At 36.1% G+C, this 18910-nt stretch overlaps 1 protein-coding gene across 1 annotated transcript in view; it reads left to right on the top strand.

Moving 5' to 3' along the window:
* Positions 1-1383: 1383 nt before the first annotated feature.
* The window catches only part of serinc5 (serine incorporator 5), a 67514-nt gene continuing 49987 nt past the window's right edge, over positions 1384-18910 (top strand). Inside the window, 2 exon segments of the mRNA NM_213514.1 lie at positions 1384-1504; positions 16586-16753. Of these exon segments, the coding sequence (NP_998679.1) occupies positions 1478-1504; positions 16586-16753 (195 nt within the window). The 5' untranslated portion in view covers positions 1384-1477.

Below are 18910 nucleotides of genomic sequence, written 5' to 3'. Positions count from 1 at the left end.
ACATTCTTCAGAGGTGGTTATAAATAAACAAATGTTGCGCACACAATAATAGGCCTATATAGACACGAACATACTTACAACACAAAAAAGAGCAACATACTAACAACCGTAGGCTATCATTTATGGTGTCATTTATTATTTTGTTTTATTTAATATTAACCTCACCTAATGACACTGGTGGCCACAATGTTTCAAGCACAAGTCTATTCTTTGTTTGATATTGGAGACTTAGAAATCATCCTCAATGTTTACTTGTGGTCTATATTTATTTTTAATGTATTGGATTACTATAAAGGTGTCAGAAAGTTAATCTAACGTAAACTGACAGTCCTATGAAAACAACTGAAAGGCTGATGGCTTTTTTGCATGCTGTTGCTTTTTTAATGTAACTTTTAACTACTATTTTTTTTATCTTCTGTGGGTTATGGATAAAATATGGCAATTCTAATAGTTTAATAAAATTAATTGGATGTTTTGGAAATCACTAAGCGACCACTGGTCTAGATGGGTTTGTTCAATCTGTTTTTCATTTTTATTTTTCAGGCTTTATAAAAAAAATTGTGTTTTGAAGTTGCGTGTGTAGCCCCAAGCGAGGCGCTGCTGTCACAGTCCTCTTTCTCCGTTTAGTTTCTCTGTTATCTGGCCTCATTTCACCAGCACAATGATATGTTGAACTTGAGAGTATAATATTTACAGACACAATTTCAGTAAATAGAGACCATTTAAAACGAATTAGTATTATGTAAATACCTTCCGTAGCAACCTACAGGTAGTTTACTGAACCCAGCTAGTTTGTGCTAAAAACAGATGTTTTCTGCAACCTACTTCACACATGGAGTCACAGAGAAAGAGAGCCATTTGTTTTGCTGTCACTCCCAGCAAACTAGAGACCGATCCAACTACAACACCCACCCATCAACCGATATACAGCATGTAAACAAAACGAGCACAACTGCATTTTTGGAATAATTTAAAACAAGAAGCATCCAAATAGGAAGTAACAAACACAAAATGCATAATATAAACTTCTTTCAAAATTCTACCAAAATAATTATATATAATTCGAAAACAAAATGACTTTAAACGGGTTTCATTGTTATGTGGTCAGGGGAAATTCGAAACCCTCACATTAATGACGATAGCGGAAGTGATTTGCAATGACGGTCGATTAGATGTGTAAGCGAAATCAATAGAGAATGTGATTAAACATTAGAGGTCAAGAGAAACCCAACTCGATTTAGATTTGGGATTAATTTCTAGGCCATCATCATCTCTCCGACTTCCGGACATCTCTGTCTGCTGCGCGCGCAGGTCAATCTGATCTTTTGTGAGAGCGGCGACGCGCGTGCTGGACAGAAGAACGCGAGCGCGCGAGACAACAGCAGGCACGAGCCACAGTCGCTTTATTCAGAATCTCCCCAGCAAAACATTATAACCGGAGCATTGTTTGTAAAGGAGGACTTGTTTCTCTGTCAGCATGTGTACCCCGTGTTGTGTGTCTCAGGTGAGTGATGATGTATTGGCATATATTTACACCACCGTGTCAATATGAATCGTTAACCGCACGGAGATTCTCTGCTTCTCATTTTAAAATGTTTTATGTCATTACCTGTCTTAAGAGAATGCTCATATTGTCTGCATATTTTTTGTTTGTTTGTTTTAGTTTTTGTATTTGGATGAAGTTTAAACGTTCAAGTTGCGCCTTTGTATTGTTTGTAAATGTGTCCGTTTACGTATCCAAACAGATACAACGCTGCTTTTTTTAGTTTGTTCTGTGTCAGTGAACAGCCATAAGTTATGGATAGTAACAGTGATGCGTAATATTTTTATGAACATGCTAATCCTCATCCACATAACCTCTAGCTCGTATTTAACTGGACTAACGTTAGGACTCTTTTTTTTCAAACCCTTAATGATTATGAGCAGACAATGTGGTGAAAACATAAACCAACCTGGTCACCCAGTCTGATGAAATTTAAGAAGTTTTTGTGACATTTTTCACACGGAATCCAGTTTCTAAGTTTGGAAACAAACATAAAGCACCTAAATCTAGCAAGATATTAGGTTGGTTAAGGGAATTGTTCACCTAAAAATAAAAAATAAAATATATATATACACTTTTATTCATCCTCGGGTAGTTATAAACCTTTAGGGGTTTCTTTTTCTTTCTGCTGAACACTAAAGAAGCTATTTTGAACAAAGCTGAAAACCTGTAACCATTAGCCGCGTTTCCACTATCGCGCCTAAAGCGAGCGAGCCAGGGCGAGCCAAGGCCAGTGGCGTTTCCACTGTCACTTCCGGGGCCTAATCGGGCCAAAGCGGGGCTTTCTCGGGGCCAACGGCCAGCCTTTTTCGGCCCGCCGAATACCTTGGGCCAAGGAGGGCCAGCCGGGGCTTCGGGGCGGAGTGAAAGGAGAGGCGGGCACAGTTTTCCGATCGCACTCGAGTACATGCGCCAAACAAATAAATAAATAAGGGAAAGAAAACATCTGGAACAAATTATAGGCTGGGGTCTTTTTTGCATATGATCGCCCTTAAGTTTCTCTTTTAAATGTAGGCTGTTGCATAAAATGATCTTTCTTTGCTGCATCTTTGATGTTTCAATAACGCATAATAATCTTTACACCATATTAAAGACACAGCAGACAGTAAAGGTTTTCAAGAGGTTTTGTCAAGTTTAATACTGTAAGTGTGTTTTTGCGCGTTTAGATGCCTGTGTATGTGTGTGAGACCGAAAAAAAGAGCGCTCCATTCATAGCTCTGTTGATGCCGCGAGCGGATTTTTTCTTTTATTTTTATTGTTTTAATTTATTTTCGAGATAATACACTATATGAATACAACAGTAGGACATTAAACTTTACAAATTTCATGTCCACTTTTGTAGGCTCAAAACAATAGTGTCATATCTAGATAAAATAGCCCTATATTGAAATAATTTAAAGAATTACAAATATTAGATAGGCCTATAATAAAATCACATTAAATAAATAAACCAATATAAAACTAACAAAAGCTATAGCTAGAAAAAATAGGTACTATATCAAACTGTTTCAAATTTATATTAAACTTTCATTTTTCAAAAGCCTCTTTGAAAAAAAGATTTTAGATATTTTCTAAAAAAATAAAAATAAATAAACACCGGAAAATGTTTTAAATATTATTTATAAAGTATTTGGATACGATGAAATTAATCCAATCATGAAAATAGAGCATTTTCGGGGTGAGTGAAAGCAGAAATAGGCGACCTTTTTTTCTGTCTGCAGCCGCGCAGCACTTTTTTGACGGGAAAAACTGCAAGTTCAAAATGTGTTCTGTGTCCTCAAACAAGTGTGTATGTTTTTATATGACGTGGTAAAATTAAAAAAGGAAATTTTAAATACATAAAGAGCTTTATTAGTGCATTGCTGCTGAGCGCAACGAAATATAGGCTATATTTTATTACGTGCTGCTCTTATGTGCTGAAACACTGAACACTTTCCTTTACTTAAGATATAATAAGCAACATCTTTAAATACAGGGAATCACCTATTAAGTGTCATAAAGCCTATAGGGGGGGGGAAAATCATGTTTCAGTTCTCTCCGGAGCATTTGGGATGAATGTTGGACAGATTCTGTCTAGAAGATGTTATAAAATACATTTTATATCGAGTTATTAACGGAGAAATTTATATATGTGGTGTTATATTATGGATGTGTGCGCTCCCTGTGCTCCGGGTCCCTCCGTTGGTGGCAAGACCACTGGATTTCGATGCCAGTCGGTCGGCGAGTAAATGAATATGATGAATGAAAACACACAGGCATGTGCGTATAGACATGCGTTGTACTGCTGTACAGTAACGTGTAATTTGTTTGTTTTGGTTGTCCTAATTTTAATAGTTTCGTGATGATGTGTTGGTGTGCTTTATCTGCATGATTCTCGCTGAAGTGGGCGGTTTGAGTGACGTTCGATTCGGGGGATGTTCTGGGGGCGGGGTTTGCGTGACGCGCTGCCAGCTACTAGCCCCACAGTGGAAACGCGACATGATTTCGGCCTCACTGCTCAACCTCCCGGGCGATTGGCCCGGCCTGGCCCAATATAAGCCCTGGCTCGCACTGGCCTGATAGTGGAAATGCGGCTATTGACTTCCATAGTAGGATAAACAATATCTGCCCAAGTGGCCCTGCAGTGAGTACCACTTGGAAGTCAGCGGTTACAGCTTTGCTCAAAATAGCTTCTTTTGTATTTAACAAAAGAAAGAAACTCAAACAGGTTTGGAACAAGAGAGGATGATAAAAAGAATTGTAATTTTTGGGCGAACTATCCCTTTAAGGCTTTTTTATTTCCTTTTTTCAGTCAGATGGTTTATGCTAATTATTTCTCCATTAACCGTGGCTTCAAACCTTATCTTTTTTGGCAGTATTTTTTTATATTGTGCTTCAACAGTCAGGTAATTATATAATTATTGCAGATCATGTTTCATCTTCCTTTTGTTTTTATTTAGCCTTCTTCACACAGCAAATTTGTCCTCGTTTTTTTTTTTTTTTTTTTGCAAAATCATACTTGTTCAAATGAATGGAACTAAAATATATATTGTATGTAAATGTTTACTTTGTCCTTATATATTATCAATGTATGTTTATAAAATGAATAGTCCCTTTTATTCTTGTTTTTCTGTTGTATTTCTTTTACATTGTGTCATCACACACACACACTTTTTTAAGTTTACAAACTAACATGTGACTCCAAACTGGCTATTCCTTAATAGACTAATTTTTTATTGTTTTCATTTATTATTACTTTAATAATACAAAGGTACTTTTTTCAAGTCAGACAACACTATTAATTTTATGAATTTGCAATTCATGTAGTGTGTTTTTGTTATGATTTTTTTTCTTTTCTTTTTTTACAAATAAAAGGGTTCAATGCTGGTGAAGGCACTTTTATGAATTTCTTTGTTCATGTTCTGAAATGGCGAGATGGCAGACACTGAAAACCGTGTGTGTGTGTGGTGAACAAGACTCTGCCATTCATTCACACAACCACAAAGAAGATTTTATATTCACAGACACTAGTTAGCATTAATTCTTTTTTAATTATGTCATCAACACCATGGAAATAATAGGGCCTTATGTAGATGATTTAGATATGGAAATTAATTGGATGGCCATATAATTGTCTTCTTCACATTTCCAGTCTACTAATTTCTCAGTGGATCCACTTTGTCTTGTAGGTGGTGGCGTCCACGGGTGGTCTTTTCATTTCCTGGTTAGATCCATGCAGTTGCCTGTTTGCATTAGATTAGCAGTGGAAAGGGAGAGCTTGCAGTCAGTGTTCGGTATCAATAGTGTTGTCTCATTAGCGCTAAGCTTGTCAGGAGCCAGTGGCCCCACAAAAGTGTGGAGTCGGAGGGGGGATTAGCATTGCGTAGTCTCGGTCTTTGTTAAATAACTGCTATCATTAGATAACCCACTTTGTTTTAACTGTTGATCCACTTTGAGGGTTATTTATTCACACTTCACGCCAGCAGCAACCTCAACAGCAGCAGTTTTTTAGCATTTGTAAATTCCAAATTCAAATGACCAACCTCACCAAAAGACTGCACTGTGTTCACTGTGGCTGTTTCTCAATAACAAGAACGCAGAGAAAGGACTTGCGTTCTTGTGGAGGCCGGTTTTGCCTGGTGTCTTCGGAAGAACAAACCATGGAGACCACTTGAGAATGCATCCTGTAAGAAATGAGATGCTGCGTTCTTCCTGATGGTCACGTGACCTTCACACGTTTTAAATGGAAAATTATTTAAACATTACAGCATTCATTTAACGGGTTTATTGTTTTGACATCAAAAACACATCCAGAAAGTTTCACGCGTCCTCTCTTCTTGCAGTCTTGAGTATTGGAACTGAACTTTGGCAGCTGATGATGACGTTACATGAGAACACGAGGAAACAAGACCACTGAAGAACGAATACTGAGAAACAGCTTCTGTCTTTAGTTTAAATTAACTGTTATCATAGTCTTTTTTTGTCAAAGCAACTGATGTGGTATAAGCAGGTGCACACAGATGACAGCAGTTTTTTAGCCTATCATTGAGTCTAAATATTGTTAACTCATATAAACGTGGGTAAATATATATTCAGTTCTCAAGTTAATTTCAGTAAAACTATAGAAGAATATGGTAGTATTTTGTTACAATATAGTTTCTAAGTTAATACTTAGTGTTTTTTAGATGCATCATATAAGATATTTGCTTTGTTTATCAAACAAGTGGATCCAAATGGATTTTGCGTTGTAAACCTTAAACATTTTTTTTCATGTTTTTTTTAATATATATGTATGTATGGTTGTATATAGTGTTAAAGACAGTTTTCCTTTCTGTGCCAATCAGAACAGACATTAAAGTTTAAACAAACATAATTTAGAGTGTGTGAAGATATTTTTAGGAGAGTCGTTTATCCATTTTTGTCTGTCAGTAAATGGGGCACAAAACAACCCATTGACTTGTACAATACTCATTGCAGTGATTAAAGCTGCACATTTAAAGAAAGGAAGTGAAACTAGTGGAGCAACGTGTGACATCTAACTGATAACAGAATATTAACTGTAACAGTTGACAGAATATACACATTTGTTCAATTGTACTTTTTATAGCTTTATTCTTTCTGTTTTATTGTGTGGGTTTTTGGTCAGTTTTCTTTTCAGTTTCATCATGCCTTCTTAAAAGATGCATGCACTTTTTAGGGGGATTTTAACGGACTGGCCCATACACGTTAAAACAAAACTATAACCAGATACACAGCAACAGACAATGACTTTTTTTTATTATTATTCTCTTTTATTACAGATGCAATTATGTCATCTGTCACTTTAAATGCATGATCTCTTAGAATGATCTAATGGTTCCAAAATTCGCCTCTCAATATTGTTACTATGGGCTGTCATGGTTTTAATTGTGGTGTGGTATTCCTTATTTTTATAATTAGATAATTAAAACTTATACTATTCAAGTTTTTATTTCTGCGAAGTATGAGTTGCCAACTCCAAAGTAAAAAATAAAAATAAAATAGATTTGAAATTTTGTGACACGGTGTCTCAGTGGTTAGCATGTCTCCTTAGAGCAAAATGGTCGTTGGTTCAAGTCCCGGCTAGACAAGTTGGCGTTTCTGTGTGGAGTTTCCAAGTTCTCCCCATGTTGGCGTGGGTTTCCTCCGAGTGCTCCAGTTTCCTGCACAGTGCAAACATATGCGCTGTAAGGGAATTGAGTAAACATAATTGGCCGTAGTGTATGAGTGTTTGAATAAGAGTGTATGGATGTTTCCCAGTACTGGGTTGCAGCTGGAAGGGCATCCGCTGTGTTAAACATATGCTGGATAAGTTGGTGGTTCATTCCGCTGTGGCGACCACTGATGAATAAAGGGACTAACTAAGCTGAATGAAAATAAACGAATGAATGATTTGAAAATGGATTTGTTGTTCTTTAAGTTTGTATGTACTTTGTACTTTTTGGGATGGTTTTAGTTTGTTGTTTTCTGCATTTGTGTCGCTTTGGATAAGTGTGATTGCTAAATGAATGTATAAATCATGGAAAGAAAGTTATATGAATATAAGATGGCCAAAGCCTGAGATGATTCATGTAAAGAAGCAGACAATCTTGATGTTTTGTGTCATGTTATGTCTGATAAGCTTCTCAGTTGTTGTCATAGAGGGAGGTGTTATTCTGTGATTTCTCCTTCAGATGTCTGTGCTTGAGTCATGCATGTCTTTGCTGTGAATCAGTCATAATGATGCATTCTTATAAAAGAGTTTTATTGCCCACTAATATAACAGCGTGAAAGCATATCTGAATGACTGTTGCAGCACTATTTATAAGGAAAGGTCATTATCTCAGACTGCCTGTTAGTAATTAATTTAATGACACGCTGTTCTTGATTAAGCCTCAAAGTAACCTTCTTTTCTCTGTCCCACATGAAATCTGCAGTGCTTGTGCAGTTTCTCCAGAATTCTGTTCGGTTTTGACAGATTAATATTCTTTCATGTAAGTGGTTGGAGATGTCACCATGATATGTCAAAACACCACATCCCTTATTGACCATATACTTCATATACAAACGGATGCAGCCATTGAATTCTTTTTGGCCCAAGACTTCTGGTCTCATTCACTTGTATTGATTTTTAGACTTTATAAACGGCTCGTTATGCTGCTTGATTTTGCAAGCTTTTATTTTCTTATTATATTATTCTACTTATTATGTATGCTCATAAGCGCACTAGTTTGTAGAGCAAGCAGTTTCACCACTTTCTGCCATTTATTATTCCTAGTCATTTTCCCACATTGGCAACTGAATCTGAGGTTCTAAAACAACCGCCAAAACGAGCACACTTCCGCACTAAAGAATAAGGTCAATAGCAGCGGTTCTCAGCCCTGGTCTCCCTTAACCCACACACACATTATGCATAGTATGTTTCTCTTATCGCTTCAGTGGTTCCTCTTACTACTTCAGAGGTTTGTTGCGTAAGTGCCCTGCAAAGTGGACATCACAGTATAATAGAGGTGGGAACCTACATTGGTCCCACAACTTGGTTCAGTTACGAATATTATGCCATTGATTCAGTTCAGTTCGACATCTCAGCTTCACAGTGCATTGACAATGATTTCCATTAATAATTATATATTTTTCTTCACAACACAAGAATTTTTAAAATTAAAATCTAGAAGTATATTAATATTTATATTAGTGGTGGGCCGTTATCGGCGTTAAAGTGAGACTCTTATTGCGCGATTAAAAAAATATCACCATTAATCTATTCTCAAAGTGGGATTGGGAGCTGGGTCTATTCTGCGCAAGCTATGATGACTTTCACCTTGATATTTTAGCATGGATGTATACCTGACCGGTGAGCTGTCTGACAAAAAAAGTGCCCCTCTGAAACAAATCAGCAGTATGCCTGACTTCAGACTGCAATTCGGCAGTTTCACTTTAACTGATGAACATTTCATCCATGCCCCCGTGACAAACTGAGGTATAAGTCGCAAATAAGGAGTAAGGACTGGTGAGACTTATGGAACTTGATAACGCATGGCAAATTGAAAGAGAAAACTTCCGCATTTCCCAATGTGTTTTTGTGCGGCCCTTTGTTAACAGCCGCGTGTGTGGATCTTGTCGGAAAATATAGCGAAAAGTCCTACATGACAATAATAGTTTAATTGCGGTGTTTACTTTAAAAAAGCCGCTTATAAATGTATACTCCACGTGTCTTAATTCCATTTCTGTTTAGTTCAGACTTAAGTTGGATTAAGGTGATCAAAAATTGAAAAGCTGTTTGGAGCTTATGTAGGCCTACGGTTGAAAATTCATGTTTACCTGAATAAACAGTTAGTAAACTCAAGTACATCTTATTGAACATCATTTATTTTCATCACCAATTATCATAGTAGAACAGTTTCTCAAGCAGTTTGTAATGCATTTTGGAAACAGGAGATGAACCCCTGATCTAATGCGCCACCTGGCTTGAGAAACCTGTTTTCAAAGACTTATAATTTGGGTAGCACACATTCTGAATGCCTTCAACAGAATTCAAATGAGCCATTTTAATCCAGATTAATCTGGACTAAATTCAAAATGAATCTAGATTAAAAAAATTAATCTACGCCCACCTATAATCTATATATTATTTGTAAAACAATTTTGGCCTTTAATACAAGCAGTAAGATATATGAACTGTACCTTTAATTTGACCTCAAAGAAAGCACTCTTTTTGAATGTTTCAAACAAAACTCCCAATACATGCACAGAAGACAACACAAGCATTTTTTAGTAAATAAACTAATGTAAGTATTATCCCTCTTGCTTTTTGAGTGCTTTTAAGCGAAGTCTTATACCTCTATAATTGGTCATTGTCTTCACCCGCTAAACAGAAAAGGCTGAGATTGGCTTTAGAATTGAAAGTGCTGTTCACCGATGAGTGACACAGAAAGAACAGTCGCGGTTACAGTCTATATGTGCATAATACGTGGTTAACACAGGTAATGCATAATAGATAAACATGCCAGCCGGTCAAATGTCCAAAGTGAGAAAAAGTGAGGCAGAGATGGATTTTTAAAAGCATTTCCCCCTAGTAGTGAAATAGCGGCTCGTACTGTATGCTGTGCCTTCTAGAGTGTCAATGAAAGACTTTCCAGCAAACTCACAGTTGAACTGTGCATAATTATCTACCTTTTAAGTAGTAGGAGCTTTTAATATACTCACTCTCGCCATAGTATTCTACTGCGACATTGCACATAGGAGATAAATGACGTCAGTACGTAATAACCTGTTATGATCTATTACTGAACCGATATCAAATTGATTACAAAACAATACATTTTGACACCCCTACAGTATAATCTGCAATGATTTCAGTTAAAAAGTGTGCTAAATTCAAGACTAATGTAATTTTTATGCTAATCACATGACTACAGTGAAATAACCCTTCACACTTCCTCAATCATTAAAAATTTAGCAAAAAGCTGTTCAAATTTTTAATAAGGTAAACTTTAAGAGCAGTGAACACCATCTAAGGAACATGTTGATCTAAACACCTTCCTAAAGGCTGATTTATACTTCTGCATCAAGTGCACATGTATGGTCCGGCGCAGCCTTTGCCCGGTTGCAAACCTCTCGCCGTGGCAGACGCGCACCTCTCAAAAATTACATATTTTAAGCTCTGTGATTAGTCGACTTCATAACAGTGACAAGTGTGGGAGGTGCTGAGAGCAGCTAGCCTGATATAATGTGTGTTTACAAGTGTTGAGTCCCGTGGACAAACTCCAGTTGAAAACTGTTGTGTTTTGAATAAAGTTCTTACACATCCGCCGGTTCTCTCATCTGAATGAGTAAGTTTTAGTTACTTGTATGGTAAAAACCTAAACACCAGTCAAGTAACTCGACAGAGGAACATAAAAACCAACTGCTAGCTACAGTTTTTAGAAGTGCTAGCAACACAAACTGCACGCAGAAGTATAAATGCAGGACTACCATTAGGGCTGGGTGATTAATCGAAAAATACATAAAAACCTGCTGCCAGCTAGCGTTTCAGAATTGTTTTTGCAAAGCAAAACAAACAGCACGGAAATACATCAATGCACAGCTACGCCAGAGGCAGGCACCGTAGGTAGTTCTGTCGCCTCACAGCAAGAAGGTTGTTGGTTCGAGCCTTGTCTGGGTCAGTTGGCATTTCTGTCTGGAGTTTGCTTGTTCTCCTTGCGTTCGCGTGTGTTTCCTCCGGGCGCTCTGTTGTTGACCTTTTTTACCGACGCCATTATAAGGACACAGATTACTGCCTATTCACGAGTCCCACGGAAAAAGTGATTGACAGGTGGCAATTATGTGTGTAACTTATCTTTATTCATTTACTGTATGATTTGTTTGACTTTTGTTTCATTTTTCTTCGAACCGTAACTTTAGAATAGAAAATGTAATCAAATCGAGGATTTGGAGGATCGTGACACCCTTAATAAATTAATAATTTATTTACATTAAAATATTTGTTTACAGAAGATGCAAGAAATGCTATGTTTAAACAATTTATTACAGGGTATACAGGAGTTATTTTATTTAGAAGAGATACTGATTATTAATATGAAAAGTACTGAAAATAATTGATATTTGTATCTAAAATTTATATAAGAAAAAAGTAACTGTTCGTTTTAGGCAAAGTGTGTTTTAATTTCAGTTGTTCAACACTGATGTTTAATAAATAATTATTGATAGTAGATAGTGTGTGTTTCCTTCAATTATTTTAAAATCATACAATACACCATACATTTACACCCTATATTTGAAAATCTCTGCGTTTAGGGGTTGTGTCCAAATGCTTTTTTATTCAAAAAGGAACTTTTTATTGCACATTTAACACATTTTATGAGCTTCATCTTGTTTTACCTGGTAATTAAACTCACAGCCTTGCCGGTGACCATTGTTATTGCCATGCTCTACCATTTGAGCTAAAGGACATTTGTGAATTTTTACACATACCTCAGCTAGTGACTTTTCTCTACAGCTGAAAGGTGGCATTTGTGCCAGGACTATCTGTGTTGACTTTGTGCGTAGTAGTGAGACATTCTCACTCTTGTGAATTTCACACAGCTTTTACGCATCTCTTTTACTCTCCAATTACCATTTTAGAGGTTGTTTACTCTTGTCCCTTGAGCCTTTGGATGACTCTGTATTTGCAACTGAAAAAGCTGTCAAGCGATCGCCATCCATCCATCAACGTTCAGTGCAGTGCAATTATAGTAGGGAAGGTTCGACACTTCGGTGTTACTATGGCTACTGTTCCCATTGCACAAAAGAGCACTTTTTTTGTGTACACTTCAAACAGTGAAGTAATACATTTTTGCCTCAGCTGTACAATTGCCTGGCAAGCAGACCCACAAAGCAGCTATTCATGACATGGAGACTATAGGATAATTGTCAGACGAGTTTCGAAACTGATAGTACTTGAGCTCAGTGAAATATATCAGTATAGCTATGTTTTTATGCTCTTGGCCATTTGTAACATTAACCAGGATCGCTTTAAACGCAATCTGATTACTGATTATTTGTTTGATTATCAAGTGTCAAGTGGCTCATTGTATTTTTTTATTTCCTGTTTTAGAAGCATACAATCACTCAAAAAATACTACGTTGTTGTAGCCCAATGCTGGGTCAGAATGTTAGCTGAATCTTTCCACATTTGACTCTACTTTGGATTACAACTACACAGCGGTTTTTAGAGTGTGATTACCATAGGACCCAGAAGTCAGTATTTTTTTGTTCAGTTTTTCGATGCTTTCTACACTGTGGAGATAATAAGGCTTTAATCTAGCAAGAGCTTTAGTTAGTACTGAAAGGTACACAGCATACTGTGTTTGCAGACTTCTAAATCACTGCACAACCTGGGCTGACTTGCTGATGTTTTGTTCTAGGAAATAAATATAAGTGTTGTTTTGTTTTTAGCACCCAGCAGTTCTCTAATAGCTTTCAGAGCAGACACAAATCAGCTTGCTATAACACCACTTTCTTCCAAACCCCTCCACATGCTTTTGATGAGCTCGAGGAATTCCCAAGCCATTGTTAGGAAAACAATGTCCAGGTTATTGTCCTCACTCAGGGATCGTCACCTTTCACCCAGACCCCTGCTGGTTGCGGGAGAGGGTTAAAGAAGGGCTCTTTGTAGGGGGTTGAGAAGTGTCTCCGGGGCAGGGGATGGGGGATGGTTTGTTTGTGTCCTGCTCCCCTAGGGTTGACCATGGTGCGGTGGAGGAACGGGTTGGGTTCGTACATGTTGACCACCTGTTGTCTGGAGAGGGGGAAGCGTTCTTCTGATTGTTGGAGATTGTTGCTGTGATTCCTCTGATCTTTGTCTTATAACAGAGGCCCTGTTTTCTCCCTTTAACACAGTGATTCTCAAAGTGGGGGGCACATTGCGGGCCATCAGCTGAAAAAAAAATTAAAAATAAAAGTAAATGGCAAACGGATATAAGAGTTTGTTCATTTTCATCCACTTTTCTGATGATGGAGGGTCTATGGGGTGGTCTTTGCTTTCTCTGAACTTTTAGTTTAATACTGCAAAAGCTAGCACAATTTTCATGATTTACAAAAATATAAACATTTTTTATTAAAAGTCCCAGATCAATTTAACACACTTTAAGGATAAGCTATGTTATGTAATGACTAAAAACAATTGATTTCTTTTATTTCTGATCAACTCCTATGGGCTATGTTATAGACCTAGACACTTTATTCTCATTATCAGTTTTGACATGCAAAGTGTTCCCCCTGGGGTATGAAAAATTTCAGCCTTGACTGTAGTAAACATTGCAAAGTAAAGATTGAAAGTAATATCAAGTTTTTACATTCCTAAATGTTGCTTTGAATACAATAAAATGATTTCAAAACATTACTAAGAATAAACATTAACTAATACATTCTGAAATTTGTGTCTCATGAAAAACAGCAGTTCACAGGGGCTGCGAGATCTTCAGTTTAAAGAGGATGAAACGGCCATATTGTTTCAGAAATCTCATTTGCAGTAAAATATGTATTTATGTATGTAATATGAATGTATTTTGAAAATAAGATTTTTTATTAATATATTAATTGGGACTGCTTAGAGAACCTTCTACCCTGTACATTTTTTTCCACCTCTGATACAGATCCTAAGGCTAATCTGTCTCTTCGGCATGTTTCAGCAGCGAATCCTGCTGTTTATGAATGAGCTGACGGGCAGAGAGAAGGTGGTGTTCAACAAAGGTGTTCACACATAGCAATTTGGTCGAATGAGTTTTCAACCAACTATTTATCCGAATTGCTGCATCAATATTCTACCTCAAAATCTAAAATCTTGTGAGCAGAACCATCTTTTAATTCCCCATTAGACTTCTGGCCTTTGAAATTACTTGCCAGATTACACAAAAATGTTTATTAAAAAAGATCTTGCATATTTTTCTTTCTTATGATGATTAATGTGTTTCATTAACTGCATTTTTTTTACAATTTGAAACAAATCAAATTATCAATTATTAAATTATCATCAAATTAAAACAGGGTAGGTGACAGATTTAGTTTTTCTATCTTTAACCAAGGGTGTGACCAAGAAAGTTTGAGAAGCATAGCATGCGGTTTCATCACTCAAGCAGTCAGCTAATGCATAATCGTTTGCTTCTGGTATTAACATGTATTCAAATGCATCTCCTGAGGCAACTTTAGATTTTGTTGAAAGCAATTATGTCACCTTTTCTGCGGTATTTAATGCAGAGGACAATTATGTTTGAATGAAAAAAACCCAATGTGAATGTACAGTAAAGGATGAGAATGGCCATTGCAGTTTGAATCATAATCTTTTTTAGTTCAGTGTTGAAGACATTCACTTTGCCAAAACATGTCCCATAACAGTCTTGTATTAGATCAGAATGCACTGCAGAGAGTTGTGCTGTTATGGCTGCTTAAAAGCATTGAACCACATGAGCATTTACAAAAGCATTCTGAACAAATGTGCTTTTGACTACCTCTGGAAGTGGTCAAATGTGCACAAGCTCAACATGTATTAGACACTGAACATTTAGCTTCCTGGTGCTTTCTAAAGGAGAGACCACATTCATATAATGAATTCATAGATTTTAGGAACACTGAAGTTTATATTAAGGCAATATTAATTTAATGATGACAGTTTTTTTTTTTAGAAACTTTGAAAAAAAACATAATTTATTTTTATATACAGTTAATTCTAAAATATGCTTAGCTTTGCTTAGCTTATTTACTTAATTAGTACAAAATTATATTTTATATGCAGAGATTGTTTACATAATTTGGTAACACTTTATTTTGATGGTTCATTTGAGTATTAGTAGACTGTCTACTTGGTACTGCTCCTTCAACAGCCATTTAACTGACTATAAGAAACTTTGCAAGTACATGTTAACTTACACTAACCGTAACCCCAACCTAACAATCTACTTATCTAATGAGAATTAGTTGGCATGTAGATGCAATGTAAATTAAATTCAACAAACAGACCATCAAAATAAAGTGTGACCCAATTTAATCTAAAACATAACATCACAATGATGTTATTTGTCAGTTCAAATAAAAATATGGAACAGCAACAGAATAAGACAAAGTGTATGTAGAAACCTATATAATAGTTATGCTATTAAAACATAATAATACAATTACTTAAATGTGCAAGAACTTGTGTGAAAATGTTTTAAGCTGTGTGTGTATATATATATATATATATATATATATATATATATATATATATATATATATATATATATATATATATATATATATATATACTGAATATATACTGATGAGATATATATTCATTTTTTTTACAAGCCTCACATGTAAAAAAAAAAAAATTTATATATATATATATATATATATATATATATATATATATATATATATATATATATATATGTATATGTGTATGTGTATATATGTATATATATGTATATATATATGTGTGTGTGTGTGTGTGTGTGTGTGTGTGTGTGTGTGTGTGTGTGTGTGTGTATTTGTTTACATGTGTGGCTTGTAAAAAAAAAAAATGAGTATGAATGTTTGTTTCAGTTTGTTATATTTTATAGGCATGGCATCATCCAAACAAAATGTCCTTCGACCTTTCTTTCATTTTTTTGCACAATCTTGTCTGCAGGAAACCGTAGGAAAAAAGATTTCAAAAGACATTTGTTCCTTTACTGTATCAGCACTGATCTCAGAGCCTCCTGTTATGTCTGTGTCTTGCATCATGTGATTCAAGCTGCTTCATAGTAACAGCCCAGCTGTAGTACTGCGTACAGCCAATAAGAATGAGGCATTTGTGTTGCTAAAGGACACAACTACCAATAAGATCTTTGTAGCCGCTCTCAATCCATCTTCTCAGTTTGACATTACATTACAAACATTACATTGGTTTATTTTAACTGCAATTTATAGATTGTTTATTATATGTTATGTAAATAATTTAAAGCATGTTCTCTGTGTCTCTGTTTTTTTTAAAGTGCTTTAAAATGCATTTATTTGATTGTAAAAGACTGTAATGGTTTGTGAGCTGTAATATGTGCTGTTTTTCTGCAGCTGGCCTGCTGCTGTGGATCGGCGGCCTGCTCGCTGTGCTGCGGCTGCTGTCCCAAGATCAAACAGTCCACCTCCACACGCTTCATGTACGCCCTCTTCTTCATGCTGGTCACGGTGACCTGTGTCATCATGATGTCCCCCACCGTGGAGATGGCAATGCGAGAACATGTGAGTCTTCTCCATTTGCATTTTTTTAGTATCGGGTTTCCTAATATGCGTAGAGCATTAAATCAGGTCTCGGGTCAGCAGCAGTGGGCTGCATGTCAAACAGCAAGCTGGTTTGGCATATTTCATTCATGTTTTCATAGTGACAGTATCAGAACTTTACTTGATTACTTTAAGGATAGTAAAGTTATTCATTAGCTAAAAATAATAATAAATGAACGCTCAATGTGGCAAGGAATGATAGTAATTTTGTGAATGACAAGCATGGCAATTCTGTGGTATTTTCAGTGGAGGTCTGTGGGCGCAGATTCTGTGTGGGGCCTTGCATCTCTGCTTCTGGTTGAACTCAAGCAGAATTTTTTTTCTTTGAAGAATATAATTTTAGAAATTAGTTTGTATTCATTGATGTGCAATAAGTAAGTACAGTGCAGTAATAACTGGAGAATCATTATTGTAGATGAATCATATCCCATATATTATCAGAATCAAGTTTTTCACTATTTTTTTTTTTTTTTCACGGAATCGCAAAAAAACGAGGGGGTCTGCCATTATGAGTTTAAAACATTAACTGTCATATGAAATACTTGTTCGGACTTGCATATATCCAGTTAAATGACACCATTGTTGCTTTCCCAGTGGTCAAAACAACCATGTTAACAGAAATATTACGTTTACCAGTGTAAAATCAATTCAGTTGGAAAAAAAACAGCACCAGAAAGTAAAGTAGATTTTTACTCTTAAATGAAAAAAATAAAAGGAGCTGGTATTTAATCCAGAATTTGATTCTGATTTATAGTTTGTGTTTGAATTAATTCTTGACTTGATCCAATGAATATAGATTACATACAAATCCTAACTGATATTTCTGAAAATAATCAGTGAGCAAAGGCTGAATAAATGAAAAGCAAGTAAGGGGATAGATCGCTCCAAATTGAAATAATACTGTCATCATGTACTCACCCTTTACTTGTTGTGAAACAGTTTGAGATTTTTTTTCAAGGTATGTTGAAGATAGCTGGAAACCTGTGTAACTATTTAATCCATGGTAGGAAAAACATATACTATGGAAGTCAATGGTTACAGGTTTCCAAGATTTTTCAACATCTTCTGCTGTGCTCAATAAAACAAAAAAACTAAAAGTGGTTCAATTAAAGGGTGAGTAAATGATGACAGAATTTTCATTTTTGGTTGATCTATCCATTTAAGAGCCACTGACCTGTAAATTAAACTCCTTTATATTTCAGATACTGTTATATTCAGATACTGATATATATATATATATATATATATATATATATATATATATATATCAGGGCTCGAAATTGCGACCATTTTGGTCGCATATGCGCCCGAAAATGAATCGATGCGACCTCATAGTAAATTTGGGCGCATTAGTGCGACCTGTTTTGATTTTTTTTTTTTTTTTTTTAAACGTGCTGAATCGCTCTTCCCTGCCGCTATATTGGTTCATATTAGCTGTCAATCACCCAAGGCTTTTCACTGTTAGATGACAGGGAGGGAGCTTTTATGTCCACGGGAAATGCAAACGGCTAAAGAGTGAAAACTTAAAGCACGCAGGTTTGCAAAGTGCAAACCCCACCTAAAGTTGAGGCGCAGATGAGAGCGATCATGACACGTGGTGAATATTGATCCGCCAGCTGAGATCAATCGAGTACGCGCTTCTTGGAGAAGGTGCCCGAATCATCATGCGTCGCATTCACTGCGTGTTCAGCGCAAATGTCCGCTAAAAGTCAAATCTAATACTGTATCATCGCCAAAGAAGCTCGCCTTTACTAAGTTTACACTGAAACTGCGTCTCATAACAAACAGCGGTATTGCGCCGATGGTCAACCTGCTCATAAATTGGGTCGGCTGACTCGCCTGCTTTTCCACAAACACAGAAAAATGAAAATCAGCTCAGACGGAACATTTAAATTGACACAAACTGAAACCAAAACTTTTAAAGAGTGATAGAAGTGAGACTTTACTTACTTTCTTTTGCCTATTCTTTCTTGAGGTGTATATTATTTTTTTAATTTAGTTAGGCTACTGATGACTGTTTTGCAGCTTTCAGCCTTGAATTTAATATTTTATTATAATCTTTTGTTTGTTTTGCAGCAGAAATATTATTTATTAAACTGACATGCATATATATGCTGT

This window comes from Danio rerio, chromosome 5 (genome assembly GCF_052040795.2).
Source record: "Danio rerio strain M-AB ecotype USA chromosome 5, GRCz13ab, whole genome shotgun sequence".
In the NCBI taxonomy this organism is placed as follows: Eukaryota; Metazoa; Chordata; class Actinopteri; order Cypriniformes; family Danionidae; genus Danio; species Danio rerio.
The sequence above is the reverse complement of the archived record's forward strand: the minus strand, read 5'-3'. Positions and strand labels throughout refer to the sequence as shown.